We start from the raw sequence: 23,008 nt of genomic DNA, 5'->3' as shown, positions 1-23,008 counted from the left end.
GCGGGCTCAGATCCAGCCCTGGGATGTCCATAGAAGCCTGTAGGCAGACGTACAGGAAGACCAATGGTTTACACATAATTCCTCATATGCATCCATATTTCACACTTCTTTATTTACAGTAAGTGACTATGAGGGTTTAACAATAGGTTTCCTATTTGCGAAGTAAATTATGTATATTAAACATCTGTCAGGTAACATTTGTAAACCAAAAAGGAGAGAGGGTTTGATGCAGATAAGGACTGCATTTAGGTGGTGCCATTAGTTCAGCAAGTTGAATAGTAGTAATAAACCGATCTAGGAGCTCGCCAGGTCTTCTCTGTTACTGGGCCTACAGTGCAGCGATGCACAGCTCCCCCAGCATGATGAATGATCCAGGCTTCTGTATGAAAGCTTTTAAAATGTACAAGTTATGTTGCCAAAGCACTTCACATGTCTGATCCAAAAGATGAAACTCTAAGCTGCACCGGTGGAAGAAAATGGGAAACTCAATCAAAAGCAATCTTTCTTAAAACTTAGTTATATACAGCATTAGTTAAAAACAAAAGTGAAAAATAGAAACCATAAAAACAGGTACACATATGAAAAAGCACAACTCAAGACAAAATTAACACAAAACTATATGAAAGCACAAAACTCCCTGAACAAGGAACAATCAGAACAGGCCAAGACAACCTCCGTCTTCCTAAGGGCGAGCTGAACCTGAATTCCTCTAATAACTCTTCCTTTCACTCTGAGTGTCAAAACAGTACGTCTGAAGGTGACTCACATCAATGACGGAAGCACTGCTGTCCAGATGTTTGTACAGCTCATACAGCACCTCTCTCAGCCTCTTCATGTTCTTCTTGTTGGGCTGAAGCAGCATGGCTTGGAAGTTGACTGGCAGCCCATACCTGTGAAACACAAGAGGTCTGTCAATGCAGGCCTTATTTCATTTGTTGAGGGGAAGATGTGAAACAAATGCGACATTAAAAGCCTGGATGGATGAGTATACAAATGAATGGAGCCTTAAACCATTCAGTGACCAGAATATGGAAGGAATAACAGTGACAAAACCTCATTAAGTCATGGAAGCTTAACTCACCTCAATACTGACTCCACAAACACACGCAGAGCTTTAATGTGAATCCACGCAATGAAGGCCTCACTGAAATTCACTTTCAGCCATCGTACCAAGGGCCCCTAGAAAGACCGAACATGCATTTTAATCATTTTTACATACATCTTTTTGCTAAAATACATACAAAGAGATTTATCCAAAGCTAATTTGTTGGTAAGCGTAAGTACAATATTAGCTGAAACTGCTGGAGCCAAAATAAGAGAAAGGCCTGTACAGTATGCGTTGCAAAAGTGAAACCAAAATTTTGTGAATACAGCAGCTGCCATCTTGGCATTATGCAACCAGATTCTGTGCAGTAGCAACCTAGTAGTTCAGTCATGTATCAAGCCACCAATCAAAGCTGTCAAATCGACTGAAATACACCCCTTTTTCTACTACAATTTAGAATGACACCTCCGTTTAAGGTTAGGTGTTAGGTTAAGCATAGGGCAAGGGTTAGGAATTATTCAAGCAGTGGCTATGGTCAAGGTTAAGCTTAATTTATAGCTGTCAGCAACTACACCTAGGTATCAACACGTACCTATGCAGTGAAAAGGTTTATGGGTAAACGTTGGTCATTGATAGACGGGCCAACACTCACACCTCCCAAATCTCAACTGTGCCTTGTGCGGAGCTGCACATCCTACACACCAATCAGTTCAACCGACTCAAAGCTGCTGCCGGGATTACTCACATCTTCGAAAATGTCGGAGCAAATTTCTATACTGCCATTACTTGGCTACAATGACCACCTATTCTCAATCTAAATGATTAATTCCTCACCTGAAAAAATATTATACTGTATCATACTGTCATATTGTGCTTTGTGTTTTTAGTTCGGCTAGTGCCATCACCTAACATGGAGGAGGTGGGATTTATGATATGTACTGCACCAGCCACCAGGGGGCGATCAAGTTGTGGTGGCTTTGCTTGTAGGAGTTCTCATGGCTTCCATATTTTATACAGTCAGTGGTTCAAACTCAGCATTATATACACATATCATCTGCAGCCAGATATTTATAGATATCTATGTGCATAATAGTATGCTGCAATAACGTCCTTGTTCCATACTTGGTCAGTAGTAGTGTTTATGAAGAAAATAATAGTCGTACAAACTGTTTCTTCTTGTCAGTGCATAAACGTGTCATCTCTTCTTTGTCTGCCTTCATCTCCTCCTCATTGTACTGGAAATCACGCACAATAAACCTAGCAGGTTAAAACACACAGCAGAGAGATGGCTTTCAGTGAACATACAGATGGGCAGGATCGTGCGCACACACTCTCTTACACAGTCAAGTCAAGTGCACTCCTGAAAACAGAGAACATACAAACAGATACAAACACACACAATGAGAACCCTCTGCTTTGCTAACTGGAGAGCGTGTCGAGTGCTGACAAAGTTGTGGATCACTTTCTTTTTCAGAGCATAACAAGCCTGTTCCTGCATTTACAAAGTGCTAACCTATTTCACTCACAAACTGTCATTCCTACTATCAATCTGTGGTTGATTTCCTGATGGATAAACAAACTGCATTCATGGAAAATGCAATTCAAAACAAAAATCTGTCAGATGACAGAAAACTGAAACACAGCTCAAGACCAACTCCAAAGAAACATTTACACAGTAACTCTTCTAAATTATTCTATTCATATGAAATAAAAAACTGCAACTGCAATTACTTGTTGTCCCTGGCCTTGTGCTTGAAGTCATCTACAGCCTTCCTGAAGAGAGTGACGCTGAACAATCCGCTGTCGTAGTCTTCAAACAGCAGCCTGGAGGAGAGAACACAACACAAGAGCTGGATACAAACAGTGTGTTGCTCAGATTTCGGCGGGTTTTCACAGACATCCCTGTGGGAAAAAACAACACATTCCCACCCCAGTGTTCATGTCTTCTAGGTGTAACCTATCACAGCTGGTTATGTTGCTGCATAGGTAAGAGGAGGTGATTTCCTTTGTTTACCTTGACCCCAACAAACTGAATGACCTGGAAGTGCTGGTTGCTGAACTTATCAGAGGGGCATCCTGCAGCCACCCCAGCTAAATTTTCAACAAGCTGCCGCTACAACCACTGTTTATGTACTTTTAACCTTAATAATGCTTTAAATGGTTTATACTCTGATAAAGAAGGCCCATATGGGAAAAATCATCTTTGCACATCTGTGTAGCGACAGGTGTGTATTACTACAAAATAGACAAAAATCAGCACCTGTTCACTGTAGACATTTATTGTAAATTTACTAAACAGCTACATTTGTCAGAAATTTCACATAAAAATTCTTCCTATCTACATAAAGGCTTCCAAAGGACAAAAAACCTAGAGGCTAAGCACTCAACCACCCAAACCAGCACAAAAAACAAACAGGATCATATAGATCATATAAATAAAAGGGTTTACTGGACAGTGAGACACAACTAATATAGTTTACTGCATTTTGAACTCTTTATTTGAGCACAGACAATTATGTACTGACTGGGGGAAGACAGAAACATTTACTGTGTCTATATGTAGCTTCATGACATTAGTGAAAAACACAGATGCATCACAGAACCAAATTATCTTACACTTACTTGGTGGAGCGAGGCACAACCATTTCTGCCAGGGTTTCATACGTCTTCTGCCAGTCAGGATAGCTTGTTCTAATGATGGTGGAGCGGGAAAGAGAAACGTTTTTTTTTAAGGACTGAAAGGTACAAATCTCATTTATTGATCACTTTAATTTATGCAACTTGTGTATGCTTAAAACACAAAAAGGGAATATAAAAGTGAAAAAAAAAATACAAATGACAATGCTTGTATCTTATTTGTCCAACTTATTAGACTCTAGTCTAGTAAAACCTCTGGTCCATGTTAGCTCATAATGTCTAAAGCAGAGAACCAAGGGGTTACAGCACAACTAAAGCCCAATCTAGGTGATTTGATCAACTGGAAGCAGTTTGTTTTACAAGTGAGCATGAAATTTTAATGCAGGACATTTAAAATAAAAAATATTTCACTGGAGGTCCATTGTACCTCTCACTGTACCCTTAAAAATGTACTTTTCAACAGGAAAGGAAAAAAATAATTTCCACAAAACAAATTTAAAAAAAAATAGTTTCAAGTTGTTTTTATGTAGCTGCTGTGGCTGTAGTGACATGATAACGGAATATTTCCACCTCAGCACATATCAAACATAGACATTGACACAGGGGTACTTACTTTTGGACAACCACCAGCATGGTAATCAGGTACTCTGAGTCCAGTACAAAGTCCTCTTTCCTCACTATATCTGCCAGACTCCTGGTCAATAAGCTCCCCCTAAAGGACGATACATGATGACACACAGGCCACTTGAGAAAAGGCTTTCTCCCACAACCACGTAACCATTTTGCTGTAGATGTTGCAAATGTACAATACACAGTGCAGAAGTACTATGTAAAGTAACAAAACTACAGTAACTATCTCATTTCCATCTTTAGGTCTGACATTATCCAGAGAAGGCTGCAAAGTGCATGTATCAACTTAAAAATGATGGACAGGCTAAGAGCTCCCAGAAGTGAGGCCACAGGGACATGATCGCCCCCTGGTGGCTCGCTGCAGTATAGGTCATAAATCCCACCTCCTCATGTTACTGAATGAGACATGATCTACACTAAAAACTCAAAGTACAAATCAAATACATTTTTCTCAGAAGTCACTTCTGTGATTTCTGGTAGATATAATCACGCTGATGTGTGAGGTCATTTTTGAGGTGAGTTATGCTTCCACGACTTAATGAGGTTTTGTCACTGTTATTCCTTCCATATTCTGGTCACTGAATGGTTTAAGGCTCCATTCATTTGTGTATTCATCCATCCAGGTCATTTTTCTCGTAAGTTAGTTTTCAATAAGTTATTTGATGACAGAAAAAGAGGTGCATTTCGGTTGATCTGACAGCTTTGACTGGTGGTCTGATGCTGTCACTGCATTTCTGGTTGCTACTGTGCAGAATCTGATGGCAAAAAAGCAAGATGGAAGCTGTTGTATTTACAATATTTAGGCTTCATTTTTGTATAGTGAATATAAGTGGTGATGTGTTGTCCATCACCGACAGTATATGTCGACCATATGTACAGTACACGGAGTGTATATTTTGCTCAGGCTTGAGGGATTTAGGTGGGCAGCACTTTGTTGTATACTATTGTTTATGAAAAATAATCATATTAATTGTTATTAGTGTAGCATTTGGCTGTGCACAACACGTTTGTGATGAAATGAAAGGCCATCTATATAGACATTTGCTCTTGTTTAAAACAGTAACTGAAGAAAAGAGTGACAGATGGTTTTCTCACGCATTCTTCCTCTCCAGATTCTGCAGATTTCCCTTCAGGTTGTTGTAAGCTGAAGCTCTGGCCTTCAGGTCATTGTCTATCTGGGTCGCTTGCTAGGCACGATGTAGGAGAGGATAAATACTGTAGATTATTTCACTTCTACACTAAATATATCATATAATAATCCCTCTTAGATCACAGGAGTGGATAAAATGAAACTATGTTTACATACACAACATAAGTCTATAATCAAACATTATAGGCAGATTTTCCAACAAACCTTGGAGATGATCTCAGAGATATTTTTCAGAGATTGTTTGATTGGATACTTTGCCATGTCCCACTGAAATCTGGTGATATAGGTGACCAGGTCAACTGTAGAGAGCAGTCAAAAATAAGATTCAAGTCATCACATCACTTCCAAAAGCTTTGTATACTATAATAACACACAGTAACCTGTCATTTCTTGCTGTGAAGTCTGATCAACAACATCAACACCGGCTCTGGTTTTCTACCATCACCTCCAACTCATCTATCAGCTAGTGAAGATATGTAGTATGAGAATCACTGCGAAGGTGTTAACAGTGATCACCTCCATTGGCCAATAGATTCTCCTGGACTTTGTCTCGGCTGTCCTCCAGGACATCGGCCATGTACTGAGCCACCTTCTTCACCACACTGAAGCCCAGCACAACATGAGGAGAAGGGTTAGAAACCAACATAAGGGCTCAAAAAAAATAAGAGAAACAGTCAGGACTGTACTAAAATGTGACATTCATTCATCACAAAACTAGGCTCATCAATCTACTGCCTGACAAAACTCTTTCAACTAAAAAAAAAAAATAACACAAGTAGATATTAATATTACTATAAAACACTAGTACATATTGGTAATTACAAAGTTCACCTTTCCACAAAAGTGTCCAGTTTAGCCAGCTCATCCGACAGACCCACTAAGACGTCTAGAGTTCCAACCTGTTAGAAACAAAACACAAAATCTTAAAGCTACTATCCCCTAATTTCTCTTCAGCCACTAGAGGGTCTAGTGAGATTCAAAACACACTGACACCACAAACAAATACATTTGTCAGTCCAGTACAACATTCTGGTTACTGCTGTGACACAAAGCACTAAATCTACACGGAGCTGGAATTACTCCAGAGTTAAAATCACACAACATAAAAGGTAAAATCAGGACAATGTAAGATCACTAATGTTACCAAAACTAACACATTAGCCTTAGATGTTCATCCTTCTAACACATACAGAAGGAGGAACGCTACATCTGAAACTTTTGGCTACTTCTAATGCTCTCCATCTCAAAAACTAATGTTAACCCTGGTTTGTGCTTGTCTTTGTCCCACTCTCTCTGTGCAAAAGAACATTGCCTCTTTGATGTGGCAGCCACTGTTTGGAACCTTTAGCTGACAATGTGGCTGACTAGGTGTTAGTCAGGGCTAACTTATGGACAGCAACTTAGAAAAGCAGGAATAGCAGAGTGTCATGGAAGGGGACAGGATTGCAGAGAGACATCGTGTCCTGTCCCATTCTCATTTAATTTATCAGACAGTGAGTAAAATTTTGATTAATGCACCTTTAACAAAATGTTTCATAATGCTGTTGGTGGCTGTAGCTAAAAATGACCATTGCGTTTAACCTTGAGGTCAGGGATGTTGAACTTGCTGTTGGTAGAGAGATTGTTGGTGCGTGTGGTGGCCACCATGAGCTTGTCCCAAGTTTGCTGACACGTCTTCTCCCCCGGAGCGGAGATCAACCAGAACTCGGTCATGGCTGCTGGTAAGAGGTTTGTCCACCCGGCGTCTGATGCAAGGAACTCACTGAGAAAAAAATAAGAGTAAAATTATTAATAAGTCTCTATTGTGACTTCTTTCCGGGCAAACAAAAAAAGATTTTCTCTTTAAAAAATATGTTATGTTAATAGGGGTGGGGAATATGATTTTTTTTTTCAGATGTTATAAAGACTGCTATGAATTATAACATGATAGCTATTCCTCTCTGGTTGAGCTAGGGCACTTAAAATCAGTGAAGAGGAGACTTTCTGTCATTTTATACATTATTGCTAAATTAAATGACATGTGGAGGGAGAAAGGATTTTTGTCCTATTTCCCACTCTTGCATTATTATGATTATTTCCTAAACAAATTAAAATAATGGAAATGGTTTGAAAGGGCAGACGAATTTTACAAGGCCCAACTTTTCATTTTGAAATATGCTGCAGCTTCCTTCAATTCAACTCATGCATTTTATACATGTACATGCATTTAAATGCATTCATTTTATCTGTAGCTCAGTTTTTCTATGGCGTATTGTGTAGTTTTGCTAAAGTACTTTTTTCCAACACTGCAGAAAAGACAGCCACACAAGTGTAATTATGCCTAAATGAATCAGTCATATTGCAAAGCATTTTCTTCCTCTTTCGACTTCTGTTTTGCCTCAGATTCATGGACTTCCTCACATTTCCCAGCGGTTATATGTAGTCACTGACCTAAACAGAACTGGCTGATTGCACAGCAGAGACAGATATGTCTTCGTGTCTGCTGATTGATTGTCATATGATCAGTTTCTCTGCTGCGGAAAAATGCTAAATACTGGTCCTCGTTTTAATTAACACCAAGAGCACCACAGGATTACAGACTGCTGTTCACTGTAATTGTTTTGTACATCACCTTCTAATAAAAATCTGTGATGGACAACTAGATATACCTGGCTAAATTAGGGTTATGTTCAGTGTTAGCTTGTCGTTGGCACGAGACTCACGCTGTCACGACATCAACAATCGGTGTGTTTTTGTTCTTACCGATATGTTCAACACCTTTAGTATATAGTCCACACGGTGTAATTCAACCAAGCCGCCGCAGCTTCCAACGCATAATACAAATAGCAGCAGGTTTTTTTGACTCAGTGGTACATCAGCAGAGAATATCACTCAGAGTCAGCTGATCGAGGGAGTTCCGGTGCGCCTGCGCAGAGGTTGCAGCGCAGTGTCCACGTGATCCACACCTATGGTGTTGAGCGACTGGAGAGTAAACGTAGTAACGTTACGTTACACAACAGTTATTTCCTTTAGGTGACACTGAGTGTCTGTGAATCGGCATCTGCTTTTTAGAGCGTTCAACAATTCGTAGTCATTATTCTGATATGGAATGCAAGGCTGAACATCAGTCTGCACACATATTCTCCTTTTGTCAAATGTCTTGGGTTTTCTCAGCAATTACAAAACAAAAACATCAAGGATACTTTCCTCTAGTCTACCTGCCATCTTAGTATAAAACATCAGATGTTCTGTTGGTGCTCTTTAGGGATCTCTAGATCTTTTCTAAAGACCAACCACCAGATTTTTAAAAGGTAAAAATATAAATAATATTTTTGACTAACATTTATTTTTCATGTAAATATGTAAAATGCACAAACATTTTTGATAAGAATCCTTTAAATCTGGTTGCTTTAAAGAAAAGAATAGGCTTTTTTAACATGTCAAAGTGTGTGCTATGTGAAAAAAAGGCCTATGAACAGACACTATACTGACCAGACATTCTGCAATGGAAAAAGATTTGTTAATATAAGTGTTATGTGGAAATGCTGCTTTTATTTTAATGCATCAATAATAATCCAGAAATATAATAATTTTATTTAATTAAGCATGCTAGTCAGGAGTTCAGTACAACACTGAATGGTTGGTGAGATAGGCACAAAAATCAGCCTACAGCCACCTTAGCCTATATACAGCATGATAATATAAATGTCGGAACGGGGTCATTCTACATAATGATTCATTTTACCTTTGACACTATATATTGCTAATACTTTTTATTTTAAGTATAATAAAATTTTGAATGACTTTTAATTGTGATTGGGTGTTTTTACATTCTGCTATTATACTTCTGCAAAAGTAAAGGATATTAGATTATGCAGGCTAATAGACCCACTCTTTTTAAATTGTCTCAAAAATCTCTTCAACATTCCTCTACTGATTTTTCTTGTTGCTTAATCTTATGGAAAATATTCAAATTTTGGATTTGTGGGTGTCCTGGTGGTATTGAGAACTGCTTGTTTATGCAATTGTCCAGTAGTATCTGGTACTTGTGGTTGCAAATTGAATTCCATTCCCAAAGACACTGTAAGTGCTTAACTGGGCTCAGTGAAACAGAAACATTAAAATATATAAACTACATTTCATATGATTGATTTTTTCTCTGCTGGGTTTTAAGCTGACTTTGCTTTTGTGATTTATGGCTCTGTTATGCACATTAGATAATATCTTTTATTGCACACTACTGCTTTACAAATCAAGCTTGAATGTCATACAAGTCATAAATATACAGTATTTAGAAACCAGTTATGAGTACCTAGACAAACCCAGGAGTATGGTACAGCTTGATTAGCTGTTTCCGCTCTGTATACTTCACAGCTTTTAACATGACCACACAGCACAAATCCAAGAATTTAACACCGTCACACAGTCTTTAAATGTTGTAAATAAGGGCAGCCAACTGAGATCCTTCACAATAGTAGTGTCTGTTGTTTCCAGACAGGACTTTCTTTGTAGTTGACAATCTGGTGTTTTCTGCATCATGTTGTTTAATGAACACAGTGCCCCTTGGAGTGATTATCATAAAACAAAGATAAGACATAGGACAGCCAGACCATAACAAATACACAGATACAGCCATGAAGCAGGTTGCTCTAGTATCACAGTAATGCAAGTCATATGCCTAAGATGGCTGTAGGCTGATTTTTGTGCCTATCTCACCAACCATTCAGTGTTGTACTGAACTCCTGACTAGCATGCTTAATTAAATAAAATTTGTGAACTATTTTCTTCCCATCCAACTGGATTGCATAAACCATTAAATTATCACATGACATAAGGCTGAAAGTGTGTGACAAAGACTCAAGGACTAATTAACAAAATATTTTATAAGCTCTTGAAATCTTAATCCCCCACATTCCATGAGCAGGAACACAATGAATGTCAAAATATCCAGTGGCGTAATTTCTGTGTCCTGAAAGATTGTCAGTTCTACACTGTTGTTTAATATTGTTGGAGTTTTCATACAAATTCAGAGAAAGGTGCAAGGCTGTAATGTCATTTAACTGACTGACACTGCTGTAATTAGAAGGCTTGTGACTTAATGACTTTCTCAACCCAATAACCTTCCCAACCATGAGGTCTGTGCACTCAAATGTCTTTAAGGCTCATGAATGCTGTCAGAAAAAATCATGCATGAAAATCTTGGAGTTCCAAGTTCCAAGTGAATATAAGGATTTATATGGAAGCCACTGCATAACTAAGACAATTAACATCATGGTTCAAGATTCAAGATTTTTTATTTGCCATTTATGCATAAACAGACAGTCTAGGCATATAGGAATTCTTGTGCAGCTCTCCTTTGGAGTCAAAAGCCAGAAAGAACACTTAGTCTTAAAATAAAAAAAGTTCCATAAGGGCGACAAAGTGTTAAAATAGATAAAATAAAAAAATATATTACACAACAATAGGGTAATAGTATTTCCCACAGTGAACTTCAAACATCACACTTAGTAATTCACATGGTGGGGTTGGATATGGCATTACGCTTGGTGAGGTAGTGAGGGGTTATTGCACATGTGTTAGGATCCGTTCACACCAGTCAGTGTGCGAACGAGGAAAGAGGCAGACCCAGGTAGCTGTCTTCGTTGCATACAATGAATTATTATATACAGCGAACAAAGGAATGACAAAAACACAGAGGGAAATGATACGTAGTCCTGTAGATGAGTTGTAACCGGGTGTTTGACCAACCGCAGGAGGTGAGGAGATGGAGAGCTGGGCTGAGCTGCGTAGGCTGGGTCACTCCTGGGCTGGTCGGTGGTGATGGTGGTTACTGACTTACATGTTTTAGTATAGTATAAAAGTACTGACTTCTGATTCTAAACAACAATTTGGAAAAGGTTTATCTCATGTCATTGGGTGATTTTTACACTTGTTTGTGGAAAATTGAGCAACAGCTGCATGGTTGGTTCAGTGTATAGAATTTTTATATCTCAAATTAAGACCATATTTTGCAGAAATCTCAAGACTGCCTGTCTTGAAGAGGGTGTTACCATATGGCCTCTTCTTTGACCCAGAAGTCAGTCCACAGGAATTAAGTTGGAGGCACAAAATGCATAAACTGAGCATTTGCCAGTAAAGTGGTGGAATTGAAGCTGGACATGTAAAATAAGTTTTTGTGGTGTTTCTTGACCTGTAAAGCAGTACACTGGGTTTTTCTCCAAAAAAGTCTACAGCAACTCTCCTGTCTAAAAATTTAGCTGGTATTTTCCTTTAACACTGCTATAGTCAACACTCTATTATGTGTACGTAAAAGGGGTCACTTGGGATGATAAACTTACATATAAATATAACCTGAGTCTGCAGTTGCTCTCAACTTTTACATTTTAGCCTCTTTAAAATCATTGCCCTAGTTTAGTAGTCTACAACTTCACTGGTCCGATTCAAGTCAAGTCAAGATTTTTATTTGCCATTTATGCATAAACAGACAGTCTAGGCATATAGGAATTCTTGTGCAGCTGTCCTTTGGAGTCAGGTAAAGAGTCAAAAGCCAGAAAGAACACTTAGTCTTAGAATAAAAAAAAAGTTACATAAAGGCGACAAAGCATTAAAACTGCAATACACAAAAATAGTGAACTTCAAACATCGCACTTAGTAATTCACATAGTGAAGTTGGATATGTCATTACACTTAGTGAGGTAGTGAGGGGTTATAACATACTAAAACACAATTAATATTCAGGGTTGTTTCCATTGCTTGGTAGAGAATGTCCTGCTATTACTTAGGTCCCATAAGAGAACCCTCTTGATGAGATGCTCTTAAAAAATACCTTGTGCAACATTTCTGTATTATTATTGTGCATGTCTAGTGAGGGGTTATTGCCCATACAGTATATTCTCACATTTTCATATTTGCCATCAGTATTACTGTGGCAGGGAAAAAGCTGTTGTAAAGTCTTGTTCTGTGTGTGATGATACTGTCCGCTTTGCTGTGCCTGAGGCTGTAGGTGCAATTTTTGTGTCTGAGCAGAGTGTGAACTGGGTGGCGTGGATCCCTGATTATGTTCTCTGCCCTTTTACAACAGCGCTGTGTGTACAGTGTGTCCATAGCAGGCAGTTCAGTCCCAGTGATCACACACATATCTTGAGAAACAAATTCCAAGTACCTAAAACCAAACAGAATATAGTATTTGAGAGACAATCAAGAACAAGAATGATCCTCCCACAATTAATCTCTGAGAACAAATCAAAATACCTAAGAACAAGACAAAATATAGTATTCAAGAGATCAAGAAATCAAGTACAAGAATATAACTCCCATAATTAATCTCGCAATGGGGTAAATACCTGTATTTCAGCCATGAGGATCTCTGAAAAACTACTCAAAAATACCTAAAACAAGACAATATAAAGTATTCAAGAGAAATCAAGGACAAGATTTTACACTTGTGCATATTTACAATGCATTTTACCCCCAGAATTTCAGTATTGCACCTCAGTTGACTGTTACATAGTCCCTCATAATTTCACCTAGCTTATCACTGCAGTGATGTATTGTACAGTCTGATTGCTGTGGGGAGGAATGACCTGCGGTAACGCTCCTTCTTACAATGGGGGTGTAACAGTCTCGTGCTAAAAGAACTGTTCAGAGCCACCACTGTGTGGTGCAGGGGATGGGAGGAGTCATGCATGATGGGTGTTAGTTTTGCCAGCATCCTTCTGTCCGAGTGATGTATTGTACAGTCTGATAGCTGTGGGGAGGAATGACCTACAGTAACGTGCCTTCTTGCACTGGGGATGTAGCAGTCTTGTGCTGAAAGAACTGTTCAGAGCCTCTACTGTATGGTACAGGGGATGGGAGGGGTTATGCATGATGGATGTTAGTTTTACCAGCATCCTTCTGCCTGCCACCTCCTCGATGGAGTCCAGAGGGCAGCCCAGGACAGAACCAGCTCTCTTAACCAGCTTGTTTATGTCTTTCTGTTCATGTCCGTCTGTTCATGTCCGTGCTACCTCCTGCCCAACCCACTGCCTTCTTGCACTGGGGATGTAGCAGTCTTGTGCTGAAAGAACTGTTCAGAGCCTCTACTGTATGGTACAGGGGATGGGAGGGGTTATGCATGATGGATGTTAGTTTTACCAGCATCCTTCTGTCTGCCACCTCCTCGATGGAGTCCAGAGGGCAGCCCAGGACAGAACCAGCTCTCTTAACCAGCTTGTTTATGTCTTTCTGTTCATGTCCGTCTGTTCATGTCCGTGCTACCTCCTGCCCAACCCACAACAGCATAAAAAACTGCAGATGCCACCACAAAATCATAAAATGTCTGAAGGAGTGCCCTCCGCACACCAAAGGACCCTCCTGTACAGGGCATCTGTGTTATTGGTCCAATCCAGTTTATTGTTGAGGTGGACACCCAGGTATTTAAAGGTGTCCACAATCTCAATATCTGAGCCCTGCAAGCTCACCGGCGTGAGTGCTGGTGATTTCTGCCAGGGGTCAATCACCATCTCTTTTGTGTTGCTGGTGTTCAGGACCAGGTGATTTTTCTCACACCACTCGACAAGGTCAGAAACAACCCCCCTATATTCCCACTCATCCCCCCCAGATACACATCCAACATTGGCGGTGTCGTCCGAGAACTTTTGTAGATGACAGTGGTGGGAGTTGTACTTGAAGTCCGATGTGTAGAGGGTGAACAGAAAGGGGGAAGGCACCGTCCCCTGGGGTGCCCCCGTGCTGCAGACTACCATGTCCGACGCACAGACGCACAGCCATACGAACTGAGGTCTCTCTGTGAGGTAATTAATGATGCATACAGACAGGTGTTGGTCCACACCTGGCCCCGTCACATTCCCCATCAGCAGTGATGGCTGGATTGTATTGAAAGGACTGGAGAAGTCAAAGAACATGATCCTCCCAATACTTCAGGGCGACTCCAGGTGGGATAGGGCTTGATGCAGCATGTAGATAATAGCGTCATCATGGCAACTGATGTGAGTGCCACTGGCCTGAAGTCATTCAGAGTGGATGTGTCTGATGTCTTAGGGACCGGTATGATAATGGCTTTTTTGAAAATGCAAGGAACTACTGCTTGGGTTAAAGACAGGATGAAGATGTTTGTATACACACTAGCTAGTTGTTCCCCACAGGCTCTCAACACTCTAGGGGGGACACCGTCTGGTCTCACTGCCTTATGGGGGTTTACCTGTTTCAGAGCCTTCAGGACCTGTGTGTGCGTCACCTGAACTTTAGGTGTACATTAGGCCATGTTATCATAGAGGAAGGAGGACTTAAAATAAGGCCATGCATAAGGCATTCTCAGACACAATTGGAAAAAATATTAAACAATAAAATTATTTATATCCTTAACAAATGTCATGAAGATGTTCAAAGACTGGTTTAGTCATGTTATTTTTTTCAGCAAATTGGTTTTAATTTGTGTGACATGCATGCAAAAGATTACCTTAGGGCTTTCATCATTGTTTTATACACTTTTTTTAAAATAAAAAATAAAATTAAAATGTAAATAACTAGTTTTTTTATATGACAGTTTTTAATTTCTTGTAATAAGGAGGCTAGGCAGGACTTTTGCAGTGTTACTGATAGTTAATTACACTGATGGTGGCTTTTAAGAACATGTTATTTAAACTTTTGTTTACCATTATGCTTAGAATATATGGTTTTTAAAGTGTAAGTGTATTATGTCAAATTTGTGTTTTTGCAACACTCTATATATACTATGCATAAATTCTAGCAGGTGGAATTGTACAACAAAGAGTGTATCCGAATTGCCCCATGAACACGAGTAGCAGAGGGCTTTAATAAATGAAAAGAATAGCTATCTAAAATTTATTTTTATGTAACTTGAATAAACATCACAGCTCTATTGCGGGCTGTATAATATCCGGAAATACATATTTGGTATGCTCAAAAATTCAGAGAGCTCATTGCTGGAACTGAACTCCAGGCCACGCCCCGTTCCGTTGATTACCTATTCCATTTCCCCTGTTCAGTTCCAGTAGTTCTCCACCCACCAGCCGACATAGAAGAAGCTGTACGGCCGACGCTTGTCTGTCTTCTAGCCATATGGCAAAAACAGCCCTCTTTCTTTCTTATATGATTGTCCCCACTACTCTTTAAAAATTCCGCCGAAAAAGAGAAGACGATTTTCCAAAACATTCTGGCCGTTATCTCACGTAAGTAAAGCGAAATACTTTGGTTGAGTTCCATGGGTTCAACGAACGTAATGGCGGGCTAGTCTTTCTGCCTTTTCGGCACACATGACAAGACCGATTCGTTGAATTTTGTGTTTTTGATTTGTCTTAATGCTAAATGTTAGGATATTGTTAAATTATGAAGTGATATTAACACCTCAGACTAGTTTATACTGTTCGTATACTGTATTGGCTTTGGGATTTGATGGGGTTTATTAACAAAATACAGTACGCTGCTTCTCTCGACTTGCGGTCGGCAGCCAGCTCAACATTAGCCGCTTTCTGGTAGCGAAGAACCTCTCAGCTGCGCCTATCCACTGTTTAATATGCTGCATAGTTATGTGTTAAATGTAGCAGTTAATCACATTTGTGTGGTTTGGTTAGGGCTTCATGGTTTGTTTTGGGGACGCACTGCAATATCTCATTTGTCAAGTTGACACTATTTGCACCACAGCGCATGCGCATTTTCAAGACCGTTATCCCACACTGTGAACTAATGTTAAAAGCAAGCAGCTGAAATATAATAATGCAAATACATTTTGTCAGTGAAATTCTGACCACAGTGACAATTAATGTGAGTCCACAGATAACAGACATATACGTTGTAATGAGATAAAAATTATAATAATTGGGATGCCTAGCTAATGATACACTGTCATGATAAGCATGTGCAAGTCTTTCTTTTACGTTGTTTTTCATGTGTTTTCATATCTAATATTATGTGTTTGTTCCCCAGGGCTCCCCTGTCTCTGCACAGGTGTATGAGTGCTACCCAGAGGGCCTAGGGGCCGCTCTTTACCGGGAGCACTTTGATTTCAACGCTGAGCCACCTTGGGATCCTAGCTGATAGCGGGACAGGTCCATCTCCTGACTTGTCCATGTGAGTTACACAGTGTCTGTTTTACAAACAAATATGCATGCTCACGTATCCCCCAACCTCCTACATCTGTAGCAAAGTCCAAGGTGACTGTGCTCTGGATGTACCTTGGCATAAAAACTCATTTGGGTGTAAACACTTTTATTGGATTTAAAATGATTTTTAAGGTTAATAGGAAGTTGATAGATTTAAATAAAAGTTCAGTGAGCTGTCTGGAGTTTGCATATTTACTAATTATATCTGAAAAAAATGTTGGGTAGAATAATTCAGTGTGAATGTGACTGAAGCAAGATAAATACTTTGTGTTAAGCCTTGGGGCCATAAAACACTGATAACAGTATGCATGTCCACATTCATATGTGTTGATTTTTGAACTGTGCAACTGCATCTAGGAAGGAAGTGAAACAGCATTATTTCTGTTATTTAATTTGTGTGATGTAATGAATGTAAAATATATTGTGGTGATTAAGTTGTGTTTTCTATTTCTGTGTGTGTCTTTCTCTCTGTCTTTCTTTTTCCAGTTTGTTGCATACCGGCAGGACCCATTGGCTCAGTCGTGACCCCTTGACTTGTTTATCTGTACTTTATGATTGTCGGCTTAGCGGAATACGGTTGAGATGAAAGGACTCACTGACAAACCCAGCTACATCATTGAACTCCTGGAGGGAGGAGTGACCCTTGAAGATGTCATTGATGGGCACATCTGCGAGCAGGCTCTGGTTAGTTCAGCTTGCAGGGCTTTTAATATCAGGTTGCAATGGAACAAATTTGCCAACTGCTTCAAATAGCTTTCAGTTTGACAGTTGTTAGATTTATAATCTCATGTACTGTACGTATGTTGTCCCTGTTGATTGTTTTAGACAGAATTTGTGTTGGTTTCAATAAATTCCTTAGACATTAAGATTTGATTTGTGTTCAGTGTAAGTTTAGATGGTTTGAGCAGCTGCTTCCTCTTATGTTCCCAGGTGGAAAAGAGTGCGTTTTTGGTGGGCGATCTCGGTGCCCTGATGCAGCAGCATGTGTGCTGGCAGAACGTAATGCCACAGCTGCAGCCCTACTACCCAGTCAAGTGCAACAGCAGCCCTGCGGTCATCGAACTGCTGGCCTCCTTGGGCCTGGGCTTTGTTTGCACCAACAAGGTAAGTTTAAGGCTTCACAGAATCTAATTCTGGTGCCTTAGAATTGTTTGTACGTGTTATTTAAACTAATCAGTGCCTCATTTTCTTATGACAGCACTTGAGATTTTATAGCCATTCCATCACAAGCACTCGCTTGATTACTGTTAGCTGATGACAGTTATCCTCAACTTACACAACACACTTAGTACCTTTTTCATTGTGTTGATCTAACTTTTAGGCTTTGTTGTGCTGATTTCTGTAACCTGTGCCCTCTTTCCCCCCAGACTGAAGTGAGTCTGGTGCTGGAGCTTGGCGTACCACCAGAAAACATCATTTTATCAGGTGTTTGCAAGCAGTTGGCACACATCAAGCATGCTGCCAAGAACAACATCCAGCATCTTGTGTGTGAGAATGAAGCAGAGTTGTCCAAGATTTCCCGCCTGCACCACAGTGCAAAGTAAGTGATTGAAGTGCATTTTTCCTTTGTTACTTTTAGTCCACATGCACGTCTGTAAAACTGCAAGGAAAGCCTTTGTTGACATCAGAATTATTGTTAACTGTTCTGGACGAATGTATGATTCATGTGTTAATCACTGGCTGATAAGTTTTTGCTTCTTCTAGGTTGTTGCTGCAGTTGACCACCGAGTCTCATGCGGCTGAGACTAGCATGGCCTTTGGCTCCTCTCTAAAGAGCTGTCGGCACCTGCTGGAAGCAGCCAAGGAGCTGGGAGTCCAGGTGGTGGGGGTGACTTTCCACATCCCCAGCTCCTGCCAAGACCCGCAGCAGGCCTACAACCGTGCACTGTCAGATGCCCGCTGTGTGTTTGACATGGGGGTGAGTATTATCTGCAATCTTCAATTATAACATTTTTAAATTGGCAGCGATTTTGTAACTATAGGTCAACTAGAAAGATGTTTTTGGAACCTCAAATGCCTGTTTAAATTCTTAGTATTTGTTTTTAACTACTGGTAATAACTCAGTGTTCACTGTTTTCTGTTCAGCTGGATCTGGGCTTCAACATGAACATCCTGGACATCGGTAGTGGATTTACTGGCTCAGAGTTTCAGCTCAAACAGGCAAGTAGAAGACAGCTGTGTCAGTCACCCATCACTAGCAACATATGGAAAGTTAGGGATTTCAGCTTTAAAAACAAAGTTGCTCTTTAGAAAACACCTTGTAATAGCACATTTGTTTTGTGCAGGTTGAATCCGCAGTCAGGCCGCTGCTGGATGCTTACTTCCCCCCACAATCTGATGTGCAAGTGTTAGCCCAGCCTGGCAGCTTCTATGTGGCCTCAGCTTTTAGCCTGGCTGTTAGTGTGATTGGGAAAAATGTGGTGACCTGCCACTGGGATGGCCTAGATGAAGGTGAGTTACTTTATTATTGGAAGTTGTCATCTCAAGTCCAGTTAAATCTGTAACACATTTGTTTGTGAATATGCAGGGATGAATGTTTGCTGTCTTAGAAAGGACAGATTTCTGTTTTCATTTTCTTTCACAAATTGTTTCCTCATGACTGTCGCATAATCCTACAAAACTATCCTAGGTTAAGCCCCACTCTAGAGACCACAGTTTGTAGATAATGTTCTACATTTCTGACTTGGGCATCCACTGTATTTTCACAGGTGAAAACAATGAAGATAGAGAGTTCCAGTACTACATGAATGAGGGTGTTTATGGCCCATTCAGCCGCAAACTGCTGGGAAACACCATCTCTGCCCCTTCAGTGCACAAGGTTAGTAGGCCTCCACCCAAGACAGTGAGCCCTATTCATAATCATTCAGTTCAGAGCATCATTTTACATGTGTGGTTGAGCTGTCAAACTGTGACCAGATGTCTTTCTCAGTTAGGGAAGAGCAATGAGCTACTTTCTTAATTGCTGCATATTTTGCTTGACTGTTTTCTGCAGCACGTGCTGTGCACAGAGAAGGCAGTATATCCCAGCAGCCTGTGGGGCCCATCACTGGACCATCTGGACCAAGTGGTGGAGCGCTGCCTGTTGCCTGAGCTCAGTGTGGGAGACTGGCTTCTTTTTTCCAGCATGGGAGCATGTGGAATGGAAGAGTTGAGCTTTCCCCAGCTGCCCATCTACTATACTGTCTCCACCTCTGACTGGTGAGTATGGAATGATTGGCACGTGAAGGTCTGCCACCTATAATATACTGAATGTAGTAAGAATATGCTACATTTACAGATAGCTGATTATCATGTTTGGTGTTGCCCACAGGTACGAAATGCAGGAGGCCGGTGTGACACTGGATAGTGCCATGAAGAATTTCTCCATGGTCAATTACAGTGCATAACTACCCTCAACCGCTTGTCCTGTTATGTATGGCACACAGCTTAGCCTCTGCTTTCACTATGTGGGCAGAGCGGTCAGTGTGGTTTTTCAGCAGACAAGGGGCTAAATGTGGTCAACATTCCAGCCACTTTGGAAAATGTAGTATCCATCGTTTCTTCCAGAAATTTGACTTTTACCTCTAGAAATGAGAAACAATTGGTTTGATTCCTCAACTATCAAAAATTTTATCTGGAAGGTCATCTTCTTACTGTTGCTCCTCCCTCTGATGGACAAAAAATATTGGCTAAAAAAAGCTCCAGCTTACACTCAAATCACATTATGCAACAAAATGGACGACTCTGGAGATGGGACCCTCCAACATGTTTAGAGGGGTTTATTTCCTAACTCCAATCCAGTTTACAAAATGTACAATTAATTACAGTCATGTTCTCCCTTTGCTTACATGTTGACAGTTGTGTAAATCCTGTATCTGTTAAACACTCACACATTTGTCTGTAGATGATTTTGAAGTGTTTAAAATAATAATTGCCTCAATGACAGTTATGTTACCTATTTCTTTATTGCCATTCACATTGATGCTTTTTTATTTATTGGGTTCAAATATTTGTGGGGCTTATTTAAAGCTCCATCTTCTGTGTGTTGTGTCCGGGTATTACGCTGTGGCCCACCTAACAGCGTTTTCCTGTTAATATATTAATGTTTTTTAACGCTACATGGGCTATATGTGTTGTGATTGCCACTTGTGGTTTTCATTTACTCAAAAGGCTCGAAGGAATTGTGGTGGCATATTCTGTCTACGCTAAGCTATAGCTCAAATGCAGAGACGCTGCCTATGACTTAATGCACTCCTTGCCTCTGACAGAGAGGTTGATCTGATTTAAAATGCACAAACTCTTTTACAGGTTAAAGAAATACTGTGACATTTAACAACACAGCCCTGATTTTTGGTGTCTCTTGCCAAGGGATTGATCCTTGTTCTCCCAGGATCTGAAAAGCCAGCAAAAAGAGCTATTTCTAACTTGTGCTCAAACATATTGATCTGTGGGGCAGATGTAAACTTGCGTGTCTATTTCTGTAAAGACATGTTAGTTGTACACACACACCTCTCTGGGGCAGTGTCGATGAATAACATGCCAGACTTTTCCTCATGCCTGTCTGAAATTATGAGGGACATAACGCACAGTCTTGTACAGCTCAATGCCACACATCTGATATTAAAGGTGACATAACTTAATTGCAGTTTTAAAGAATCCTGTCTTCATGTTACAAATTACTGATGTATTAATTACTTGCTTGTCTAAGGCACTAATGGACCATGCTTGTTTTTGACTGTAAATTGTGCTTGTTAAAGTAATCAAAGTGATTAATTTAATACATTTCTGACAATATATCTTGTGTATGAGTGGTCTTTGGCATTGGAGGTGGAACAGTTGTAGATATGTCTGACGTGATAGTCAATTTGAGGTCTGTAATTCAAATTTAGGGCTGCTTAGGATAGTCTTTTGAAACCATGAAGGAGATAATGATTTCTGCCGTAAATATTAAAAACTGGACAACTTCACATGCCAGCTTTTCATCACTTATTAAGCATAGCTTTAGTTAGTGTTATTTTTATATTGCCTTTACTTAGACATGCCTGCTGCATCATTTCATTAAAACAAACTCAAAACGCCAAATGATTATCATTTTGTTTAATTTTGTCATACCATATTGTATCAACTTCAGTGAATAGGCTTCATCAGACTTTAATTCAGCTGGCCTAAATAGTGTTCGTTTTACTACACTAACAGCACCACTTCACCAAATAACAGCAGGTCATGACACAACACCTAACAAATACATGAAATTACTGAAAAACAATCATTTTTCATTAGTGTTAAACTGAGATACTCAAGTATATTTGAAAGGCAGAGTTTTAAAAAAATGAACTGGTTTGAGCTGAGTTTTAATTCAATCTTAAAATGTTTCTTCATTGATAGAGGGTTCTGGTACTCAATTACACAAAGTACCTTCTGCCACAGAGCAACATTTAGGCAGCGAAATCAGCTGCAGCTGTGTTTTGTTGTAGTGCGTAGTATACTCTGGGGCTTTGATAGCAAATACAATGAATACAAAACACTTCACTGAATAATTATGTAACCATATTTATCTGTGGTCCTGAGTCCTTTTCAAACTGACAAACCATCTTTAGATCCAATAATTTCTTGGATCGGGTTGGCAGGGTGTCCTGCTCGCTAGAGAGTAAAGAGAAGATTCTGTAGTTTACATTACCATATGGAAATTACCTTGTGGGGCTTGTCAGCATGACCCTGAAAAAAAGGAAATCACTCAGTTCCCACCTGTGTGTCTATTCTGAGTAGCTCCCAATAAGATCCAATAACTGTTTGATTATATGATTGGTATTATACACCGATCAGGCATAACATTAGGTCGAAATTTCGGTGCACCCCTACTGCATGCCATCATAGCGAGAAAGTGTGTTTTACAGTGTGTATAGAAGGTGCTCATGGTGCCCTTGATAGTAGTGTGGATGATAATGAAGAGGTAGCAGACGTCTTGCTAGTCTGTCAGCAGCAAGGCATGTACTTAAACAAAATGACTTTGCAATTACAAAATTAAAACACAGATGACAGAGTTGAACTTACATGCTTAAGAAGTAATTTTCTTTCTAACGCCTTCAGTGAACAGATTTGTATGTGTAATAACCAATGGTACACAATTGTGTATACATACAGTGCCTTGCGAAAGTAGATCAAAGGTGTCTGTATATTTTTGTCCTGCCCACTGACATACAGTACATGAGAGGGTCAGAATATTAGGAACACCTTTGAATATAATGTAGTCCAGTAAAACACCATCATTAATTATGACCTCAATAATGAACATATAATTAAATTTATGGGGGGTGCTCTGGGAGTATGGGTTGAGGGCTCTTTGTTAAAGGCTGTCCGGTCCCTGTACGACCAGAGCAGGAGCTTGGTTCGCATTGCCGGCAGTAAGTCGGACTTTTTTTCTGGTGCATGTTGGACTCCGGCAGGGCTGCCCTTTGTCACCGGTTC

At 40.0% G+C, this 23,008-nt stretch overlaps 2 protein-coding genes across 2 annotated transcripts in view; one reads left to right on the top strand and one right to left on the bottom strand.

Moving 5' to 3' along the window:
* The window catches only part of LOC109963928 (V-type proton ATPase subunit C 1-A-like), a 9,100-nt gene extending 707 nt beyond the window's left edge, over positions 1-8,393 (bottom strand). Inside the window, exons 1-13 of the mRNA XM_020606864.1 lie at positions 8,205-8,393; positions 7,044-7,224; positions 6,294-6,361; positions 5,979-6,064; positions 5,667-5,761; positions 5,408-5,499; positions 4,296-4,394; positions 3,668-3,736; positions 2,777-2,869; positions 2,209-2,302; positions 1,082-1,179; positions 767-890; positions 1-37 (exon numbers count right to left, since the gene is read on the bottom strand). The exon at positions 1-37 is cut by the window's left edge and continues 707 nt beyond it. Of these exons, the coding sequence (XP_020462520.1) occupies positions 1-37; positions 767-890; positions 1,082-1,179; positions 2,209-2,302; positions 2,777-2,869; positions 3,668-3,736; positions 4,296-4,394; positions 5,408-5,499; positions 5,667-5,761; positions 5,979-6,064; positions 6,294-6,361; positions 7,044-7,175 (1,087 nt within the window). The 5' untranslated portion in view covers positions 7,176-7,224; positions 8,205-8,393. The remainder of the gene's footprint in view (positions 38-766; positions 891-1,081; positions 1,180-2,208; positions 2,303-2,776; positions 2,870-3,667; positions 3,737-4,295; positions 4,395-5,407; positions 5,500-5,666; positions 5,762-5,978; positions 6,065-6,293; positions 6,362-7,043; positions 7,225-8,204) is intronic.
* Positions 8,394-15,389: 6,996 nt separating this feature from the next.
* azin1b (antizyme inhibitor 1b) lies at positions 15,390-21,337 on the top strand. Its single transcript, XM_020606863.1, has 11 exons — positions 15,390-15,634; positions 16,389-16,532; positions 17,051-17,248; positions 17,495-17,668; positions 17,932-18,104; positions 18,269-18,482; positions 18,650-18,724; positions 18,850-19,015; positions 19,273-19,382; positions 19,557-19,762; positions 19,875-21,337. The coding sequence occupies exons 3-11, from the start codon at positions 17,147-17,149 to the stop codon at positions 19,948-19,950; spliced, it is 1,296 nt and encodes a 431-aa protein (XP_020462519.1). The 5' UTR covers positions 15,390-15,634; positions 16,389-16,532; positions 17,051-17,146; the 3' UTR covers positions 19,951-21,337.
* The last annotated feature ends 1,671 nt before the right edge of the window (positions 21,338-23,008 follow it).

The sequence above is a fragment of the Monopterus albus genome, unplaced genomic scaffold, assembly GCF_001952655.1.
Source record: "Monopterus albus unplaced genomic scaffold, M_albus_1.0 scaffold82.1, whole genome shotgun sequence".
In the NCBI taxonomy this organism is placed as follows: Eukaryota; Metazoa; Chordata; class Actinopteri; order Synbranchiformes; family Synbranchidae; genus Monopterus; species Monopterus albus.
Note: the sequence above shows the minus strand (reverse complement) of the source record. Positions and strands in the feature narration are given on the sequence as shown.

Coding starts and splice junctions, on each gene's coding strand:
- azin1b (XM_020606863.1), top strand. CDS start 17,147: ATGAAAGGACTCACTGACAAACCCAGCTACATCATTGAACTCCTGGAG. Junction 17,249..17,494: donor ACATCTGCGAGCAGGCTCTG/GTTAGTTCAGCT, acceptor TTATGTTCCCAG/GTGGAAAAGAGTGCGTTTTT. Junction 19,763..19,874: donor ACTGTCTCCACCTCTGACTG/GTGAGTATGGAA, acceptor TGTTGCCCACAG/GTACGAAATGCAGGAGGCCG.